General features: G+C 44.0%; 1 protein-coding gene across 2 annotated transcripts in view; it reads left to right on the top strand.

The window, feature by feature from the left end:
* The first annotated feature begins 702 nt into the window (after positions 1 to 702).
* The window catches only part of Ssl1 (general transcription factor IIH subunit 2 Ssl1), a 29,096-nt gene continuing 20,734 nt past the window's right edge, over positions 703 to 9,064 (top strand). For both annotated transcript variants that reach the window (XR_010563740.1, XM_065429261.1), the window contains exons 1-5: positions 703 to 779; positions 2,086 to 2,197; positions 3,624 to 3,710; positions 4,695 to 4,800; positions 7,090 to 7,195. Coding sequence is in view for 1 of the 2 variants with exons in the window: in XM_065429261.1 (XP_065285333.1) it covers positions 721 to 779; positions 2,086 to 2,197; positions 3,624 to 3,710; positions 4,695 to 4,800; positions 7,090 to 7,195 (470 nt within the window). In the remaining variant the exon portion in view is untranslated. The remainder of the gene's footprint in view (positions 780 to 2,085; positions 2,198 to 3,623; positions 3,711 to 4,694; positions 4,801 to 7,089; positions 7,196 to 9,064) is intronic.

The following is a 9,064-nucleotide window of genomic DNA, read 5'->3' as shown; positions in this document are numbered from 1 at the left end:
GGTTGGTAGGACTCATACTAACACATAAATATTGCAGGGGAAGGGGGCAGCAAGTTCCCGGTAAAGCACCTTAGTTCCCGGTGTTTCCCCTCCCCATCCCCCTCCCCCGGCCACGCCACTGGCATACACTGGGGCAAATCCTAGCGGCGCCTAGTGCCAGGGGGTTCTGTTCCATAGGTTTCATCACGGTGACACTTCAGAGATCGAAAACGTGCTTCCCATATGTTAGTAGGGTCCGTACTGTAAACGATCAACAACATATGTGCCTTGCGTGAGACACGACTCCGCACGAAGGTTGTCGTGCGGCTTCTCCAGCAAATCCAGCGCAACACTTTCGTACAGTTTCTCCAGCGTAACATGATAGACAAGTTTTTGCTGCAGTAGTTTCATTGTTCCCACACTGATTGGAACGCTTTCCGCAATTTGGCAATGATCTCGCGCAATTTTTATACCCGCATTCTTGTTTGCTTATGTCGCCCTGCTGCATCATTTTGTTCCCACAGACTATCGTCTAGTTGGTTGGTATGCCTCTATATCTGTGTCTAACTTTACGAAAATGCCAGGTTTTCAATGGTACCTCCGTAAGCGCGAGCTTAACAAAAATAACTGCAGAGATAACCAACAGCCAATTCAAACGTACCGCTTCGTGACTTGACTGACCTGTGGCGTCCTCTAGTGCTAATTTATAGAGGCCATGCATCACTCACGGTTGGCGTCAAGATGGCGGACGAAGAGGAAGGCAAAGGATATCGGTGGGAGACCGAATATGAGAGAACTTGGTGAGTTAATTGTTCTGTCTTCTTGTGTTTCACGTATGAGAGCCGCTTTTTTCGCTGCGCACACATCAGACTCTAATACGACCGTCTTGTCTTGGGATAATGCCGCGAAAAAACTAAAAGCCGGTTCACGTGAGTGCCGGTGCGCATGTTTCTTTGCGACTTCCTACATCTCTGCAAATTATTTTCTGCATCTCATTTAGGCGCACGCTTATGACGTTCTTTTTTTCAGTAAGAGGACGTATAAGGCAGATTTCTCGCTAGACAATAATAGTGAAGTTAACTCTAGCGTTGTTTTTCTTCAAAAAGTTGCCGGCAAGTGTCTCGCGCGCGCGCGGTCGCACGCAGTTTAACATGCGCTTTGTGAACCGAAAGCCGGTTCACTTAAATTTCTTCATGGACCGGCGAAATAGTGAGCGTTGAATATTCTTCCCTTATCTTTACGTAGTATAATGCGTTGATGTATTCTCTACTATCCTTTGCAAATATATTAGCACCATCGCTCTGTTTGTTAATATTTCCTGGCTGCCTGTTCACCTCAGACATGTAAAAGAATACACGACTTTCGCGATTTGACCGCACTGTGCTCTCTATTTTTTTAGAGAGAAGAAAAAAACAGTGTCACTTGTTGGTCACTATTGTGATGGTTTCATATCATCTCATACGCGCATCTTCCGTGGTCATGTTTGTGTGAAACCGAACTTTAACAGACAAAAACAAACCTCAATACAGATTCTTCTAATTCCTTGCCGGTAGTTATAGGGCACATCGCGACGAAGAGAAGAAAAAAAGAAAAGCCCCTGTGAAGTTGCCCTTTTTAACTTTGTTTATGTGTGTAACGTGTTTATGTTTAACATCTTTTAGCAAGACAAAGTAAATTTTTCCGTGTTTACTTCTCTGCTCTGTGTAATCTTAGCAAGAGTTCACTGGCTGTGTTGCAGCTAAGCGCTTATTCTACTGTATCTTTATGTGTTCCTCTTGGTTGTGAATAAATTTCATGATGGAACATACGTGTGTGCAAAGTTTTATTGTTGCCTGCTGCAAACATAAGCGTTAGTAACTTGAACAACTTACTTGGCTCATTTGCAACGTGCATACTGTAATTTAATTTTGCAGGCCACATTAGCAGACTAACCTGCTTACATGACAATCGAACTGAGTATAATTAAACATCAGGAGTGTCTTTCATTGCACTTCTGACAGAGCATTCTTGTGATGTGTCGTGTTATTAGCGTTGCCGTTTGCGTATCTTTCATTTGACAAGTCTGAAGCCTGTGTTAACATCGAGAATGCTGTCTGTGCACTGCAGGGAAGCCATTCAAGAGGATGAGTCTGGCCTGCTGCAGCCCAGCGTGCTGGACTTTGTCCACAGGGCCAAGCGCAAACAGATGCTGGCCAAGAAAAATGTTCGACTCGGGATGGTCAGTCTTGTGCCTAGGCGCCTGCCAAGTGCCTAGTATCGTATATGCTTCTGGCTTCTGGGTGTTGGTCGGCCTGCATGTGATGCTAATAACTTGTGTACACATTATGTGCATAATATTGCATAAAATTTAAGGCCAACCAGCTGGCCCTTGCTTCTTCCTGTGATTGGGTGATACACTATTATTAGGAATGAATTCGATGAGAGGTGTTCATGCTTTTTAGCCTAGCTCACATCTTTTACTACGTTCTGGAAGTCGACATAATGCATTTGTCCAGTACATGCTTCTGAGATGGTGGTAGAAGGATCAACTCATGTTCATATTATGTGAATCCTTTTGCAAAAAAGAGGCTGAGCAGCTATAGCTGGCAATGGGCTAGCTGGTCCATACATATTTTGGCATGGGTGTGTCCGGTTATTAGGAATGAACTGCATGAAAAGTGTTACTACCTGCAAGGCTAGTTCACATTATTCATTACATGCAATATTGCAGCTGACATAGCTGTGAATCAAAGTTGTGGTTCATCTTATTGACTAGCTTTTGTTTTTGATGTGTTGTTCAGTTTGTGCACTCGTGCTTAGAGCCAGCAATTAATCAGAGATTCGTAAACATCCAGGCGATGGTTTGGTTGATATGAATCAAGCACCAACAGTGTATAATTTTGTCATCTGAACTTTGCCCAGCAGCGGCCACTTGCTATCGAAACTATAGTGTCAGAGGAATGCTTGCTTAAATTGTCTCCTAGCGTATGTTGTTGCACTTTGCATGCACTGCCTGTGTCAAATGTTTACAGGACATGACACCTGAGAAAGAGCTGTACATGCAACCTGTGCACTTGCCCTGCTATGTGGATTTGGAGTGTGTACTAGTATATCTTCCAAGGAATCCACACTTAGGCAAGATCTTTTTAGATCCTTTGTCCACCACCATGGACAACTGCTTTCATCATTTTCGTAGTTAAACCAGGAATGATGAGCTTGAATAATCCGGCGTAACATAGGCTAGATGCAGGTGACACAATATGTCAAGAGTGTAATAATTTGGTAGCCACTGGTTTTCGAGAACATTGAAACTTTGTGTGTGAGGCGTGCTAGTGGCATCACCACCGACAACTAAGAAAGCATGTGTTGTGCATTTTAAATGCCACCAGATGACGCGGCAATTCAGGATGAAAAGTGAAAGCATGGAACCTGATGTTTAGCCTGTGTCTATGGTTCTAGGAAAGCACAGGATGCTTTTATTTGAATGAACTGGAGAAATTGACTCTCTATTCACATATGTAGAGGTGCTGATGCGAGCATGCTATTCAGAAATTAAACTTTTTTGTGGACCGCTAGCCCCACAAACATTTGCCATTGTCTGTACCTCGGAGTGCACAGTGTTGGCAGGCAAAAAATTATGTGTGTGCTTTTTTTCTCATTTGCAGATGAGACACTTGTACGTTGTTGTAGACTTCTCTGAGTCCATGTCTGAACCGGATCTAAAGCCTACACGCCTCATCAGCACACTGAAGGTAGTGCTTTCTTATCAGAGTCCCCAGATAACATTTCTCACAAAAGCTGAATGCTGAAAATGTTTCCACTGCCTCTGGTGATTCTTATCAACTGCTAGTAACATTTATTGTGATTCCTTTACTGGTTCTTCTCGAGTTAATGTACTTTTTCTTCTCAAATCCAAACACGTTTTCAAATAGTACGTGTTACTATTGCAATTTATAACTATTAGTTTCTTTGCGTCGTCCCTAAGTGGTGTCGCGCACAGTGAGAAGAAAAAAGAAAAAAAAAACCACGGGAAGAGTGGCGCACTTTTCAAGAGGCAGCGACAACATTCCAGTGGCTCGCTGGCACCTATGATGGGGTCAATTTCTCTGTACAACCAATGAATTATTTGTTTCGAGAAACAAAAGCAACGCCAGAATTCACTTTCTGTCGCATCTCCACCCGCTCTCCTCTTTCATCTAGAAACGTCAGCGCAACAACCTAAGTTCCCAACGGAAGCGCCATTTTCTCGAATTAAACTATGGATTGGATTCAAATGTGCCATGCCGCAGCCGCCGGTTGGATCCAATCCACCAGACACGCCATGCGTAGCCATATGATCGCTCCAAACTTCCCAGCTCCCGTCGTGTTCGGCGCCTAGCAGACGAAATGCTCGGTGGGAGGATGATTGACAAAAGCGTGTCGTCATTTTGACGTCACCAAAAACGTGGCCGTGCCCCGCGGATGGCGACGTTGGCGTGGAGTAGGCCAATCGCGTGTGCCGGTAACCGAACGAACGCGCCGAACAACCATCTCCGATCACACCCCAGGTTTCCATGGCTGAGTGCTGGGCTCTTTGATTGTGCTTTGAGTGTTTAACTGGACACAAGATTGCCCATTAAAGAGCTTGGTTTGTGACTCACCATCTTGGCTCCGCCTTGTTCTTCACTGTCACCACAATGTGTCAATAAGGTGCAATTTCTAAAAAAAAAAAAAATGCATTGCCGCTTTCTTTGCAGATGCTGGAGCTCTTTGTGGAGGAGTTCTTTGACCAGAATCCCATTAGTAATGTTGGTGTCATTTCAACATGTAACAAGAGGGCACAGAAGCTTTGTGAATTGGCAGGTTAGTCTGTTTTTTTCAATATATGGCTGGGCCTACGTCAGAACCTATTGCTGCTGTTGTACCTTGTTGTTTTTTTTGTACGATCCATAAATAACAGTAATTGAAGCTTTGTTTTAATTTTTTTTTGTTAATGGAGAGCTTATGACTTTAAATTGTTTCAGAGTTAGGTACTTTCTTTTGGAATGGTATGTATGAGTGCAATAAATGCTTTATTTCTTTCTCTTGTAAAATGCTGTTATCGAAAAAAAAAATATTCCTTAACGCTGTAGCAGGTAAACATTGCTGCTAGATGTTTTGTGGGAGCAGTTGTACTGATATATGTACTGGGTATGGTGCATGCAAGTGCCTGTACAGCGCTAATTAACCCTTTCAGGCACTATATACACAGGGGAGGAGGAGGAGGAGTAGATTTTAGTGAAGAGAAAGGAGGAGTGGTCGGTCTGGAGAGCGTGTCTAGCCTGCTGCTCCTAACTGGGGAAAGGGGAAGTGGGAATATAGGGAAAGGTAGGTGGCAGGTGATTATGTTATGGTACAATGAGATACTATATACATGCCCAATACGGGGATGTGCACTGTAGACACAATACACGCTAGAGTAACCTTGCCCACACAAAAAGTTATCGCGTAAAGACATTTCCCACTTTCTGCACATCTCACAGGTTCTAGAGGTGATTGTCTAAACCACTTTCACGTAGAAAGCACAAAAGTGACTTTATGGCTTATTGGGCATAATCGGCTCTTCTCCTCGTGCCTAAAGTCTTTTCTTCCGAAAAGGGGTGGGAGTCGAAGCAGTCGACACTATAGACTTAGGTGTTCTTCGTTCAGCCACACATTGAGGGCACACGCAAAGTATGTGAGCTATTGTCTCGGGAATGTGACAGACGCTACAGTCAGGGTAGTGTGCTTGTCCAATCTTGTGAAGGTGTCCGTTAGTGTAGGCCCCACCCAGACTTTTTAGCGCCATCTAAAACGCTAGAACACTCACGATTTTTCAGGCATATGTCGAATGATTTGAGTAAAGCTGTCCAGCTTTTTCTTAATGCAGAGATGTGCTTCGACCAAGATAAGTCACGGTCGATGATGACTCCGAGAAACTTGTAGTGGGTTACCGAAGGTGCAGTCTTCCGATCAATCATAACGGGGTAGCAGGCCATTGACCTCCATGTAAATGCCATGGTTACACTTTTTGTCGGTGAGAGCTGCAGTCCTCGACTGTTTAGGTATGTCGAGCTTATTGACACCGCACGCTGCAGCTTCGTTTGCACTTCCAAACACGTTAAGCTCATGGTCCATATACAGATGTCATCTGCGTACACAGAGACCGAGACTGCGCCTGCAAGTTCTTTGACGAGTCCAACAAGAAGGACATTAAATAAAGTTGGGCTCAGTACACCTCCTTGAGGCACCCCACAATAGACGGGATGCTTCCTTGGTTCACCGTTTAGAGTTGTCATGAATATCGTTCTCTCTTGAAGGTAGCTGGCTATCCACCGATGCATACGGCCGCCGATGCCATGTTCTTCACGGGCGTTTAAAATTATGTACACTACTGTGTACACCAATATAGTGCATCAACAGTAAAAGCATTGATGAAAGTAATTTATTTAAAATCTGTCGCATACATCTTGAAACACTTATTATTGGAATTGTGCCGCAGTTTTGTAGAGCATGTGCAAAATGTTTTTAAAATATGAGTGGGGAGGTAGGTGGTTGGGTGTTCTTAGTTGGTCTCATTATGTTGTATGTATGTAGCAGGTTTACTTCTATCATTGTTTTTCATAGTCATGCACCAGACATAATTTTCAAGTGGCTGGATAAGTGCTTTTCAAGCTTTTCCAAACACAAAATAGTTGATGTTCTCCTATTTAATGTTCCTGTAGTGAGTTTTCATGGGGCATCCACATTGTGTAACCTTGACAAAACTTGCTAAGCAATTGAAAATTCTTAATCTTTTCTGCAGCTGTACGATTTCTATGATTCTGAAGATAAATGCGGTGAAAGTAAGTTTTAAATCAACAGGGTAAAGTGGCACGTGAAAAGGTTAAGTTAACTTGAGCTGCAAGGTTTCCAACCTGCTTCGGGGAAGCCTTTTTTCAGTGAATGCACATTGTAGATATGCCAAGCAATTACACAGTAAGAGTTGTTGCTGCTATTATAGCTGTTATGATTGGTTACACCAGTGTTTGATGCCTTGTGCTGGCACTCCAGTGCTTCTGAATGCAGTGCCTTGTGACCAGAACCAAAATCATTTCCATTATGAGCTGCTGCTTTCATTTTGTCTAACAACAGGAAATGCTGGGAAGGTGGTAGAAGCGCTACAGTCTAGCAAGACGCAGGTTCCTTCGGGAGAACCCTCTCTGCAGAACTCTCTCGAGCTTGCAGCTGACGTCCTACGGTGAGTGTAAATGCACTTCCAGTTGACTGAAATTGGCGGTTGTTCGACTTGTGGAGTCTAACGTCCCAAAGTGACAGTTAAGCTTCGAGAAAGGCTGTAGTGGAGGGCGTCAGATTAATTTCGACTACCTGGATTCTTTCTCATCTTCGTCATCAGCCCAGGTATTTACGTCCACTGCAGGGCAAAGGCCTCTCCCAGCGATTTCCAGTTACTCGGTCTTGCTTAGCTGGCCCCATGTTATGCCTGCGAATTTCGTAATTTCTTTTAATATGCACCTTTATCTAACCACACCAGAATTTTCGCATTCTGCCTCCATAGTTATGTGGCTTCTGCAGCTGGGCCTTGAACCTGCTACCTCAAGATGAGCAGCAGAATACCATAGCCACAGGGTCACTGCAGCAAGTTGAAGTGATATATGTTGAAGTCGTCATATTTAAATTTTATGTAATGTTTAAAAATCTCCTGTGGCTTGTAGCATAATTATTTTCCTTGAGCTGGATTACTCCAAGGGGCGGACATTATTATCACGAGAAATTGAAATACGTGTTCAACAAATTAATGACCATTCATTGATTAATGTCTAAATTACGTTGCGGCGCATATTGCAATTTACAAATTTACATTTCACCAATTCAAAACAGGATGTCTTAAATCATGGAATAATGTGCAGGCGCCAATTCTGTTCTGTGGTTGCCATTTTCTTGCCTACAAAAGGTTTGTTATTAGTGAAAGTGATGCTTTGGATTCCCTTGAACACTTATCTACTGCTTTACCTTTACCTTGTATTTGTCTTTTGTGACCTTTGAAGGGCAGGCTCCAGAGTGGTGGAACAGCCGCGCCAATTGCACCAAACTGCACCGAGAGCCATCCTATGCGAAAGTGGCATTTTAGCGTAAAATTGCGCCGAGCCTGTGCCAAAGCACGCATAAGAGCGAAACCTCCTTATGTCGATGCGTCGCAGCTAGCAAAACTGAAATCAAAACCCACAGCATGCTGTCATGATTGTCGTAGAAGGAAGCGGAGGGCCACTCGTAGAGCTTCTCATTATATAGTGAGAAACTCTGTGGGCTCACCGCAGTCGTCCGGTTCGTCATTCACACATTTTTGATGCGATAGCGATAAGGGCCCCGTGTCTGGGGCCCTTATCTGGTGTCGGCACCTCGCGTCGACTGTTTTTTTTAGCAAAACATCGTTCTGAACCACACGTACCCAACCATGTATGCCCTTTGTATAGCGCAGAAGTGTTACTGAATTATAATTTCTCAAGATAAGTTGTGTCAGGAAAATCGTAAAGTAGGACTTACACACAACCTACAGACATGATAGCGTCGGATTGTAATTTGAATGTACAAGAAAACATAATTCTGTTATGTGGAAACTCAAACACAAACCCCTTTTCCAGCATTTCTACTATATATAGAGCGGCGCGGCCGGATTTTTGCAACACCATCCAGATGGCACTCGCTTCGATGGCGCACGCAAGAGGCCGCATTTCTACCAGAAAGCTTGCCTTCGTGCATAGCATTGTGATTACGTAAGCTGCAGTTGCTGGGAATCATGAGAAGCAGTCGGGAATCTTTGGATGCTATCGCATTCCACTCTTAAAGGTGAAGCTTAAGCGTGTTCCGAATTTTTCTCTGACGTACATGCAATGTAGTGCCGCTGTGCCATCTTGCTGGTACTTTATTAACGCAATAGTGTTAAGGGCCCTGTGTTGCACAAATTTGCCCCCATGAGCCGTGACTGTCGCACTGTGTTGCATCCTGGGTTAATAAACACGCATTTGTTGACGATCTGTCTGTGGAGTCTTCTCTGCGCTGTATCGTGGAACCCAGCCATAGCGCCCTTTGTGCGTTGCAGTGTGGAGGA

Source organism: Dermacentor albipictus, chromosome 2, assembly GCF_038994185.2.
Source record: "Dermacentor albipictus isolate Rhodes 1998 colony chromosome 2, USDA_Dalb.pri_finalv2, whole genome shotgun sequence".
Classification (NCBI taxonomy): Eukaryota; Metazoa; Arthropoda; class Arachnida; order Ixodida; family Ixodidae; genus Dermacentor; species Dermacentor albipictus.
The sequence above is the reverse complement of the archived record's forward strand: the minus strand, read 5'-3'. Positions and strand labels throughout refer to the sequence as shown.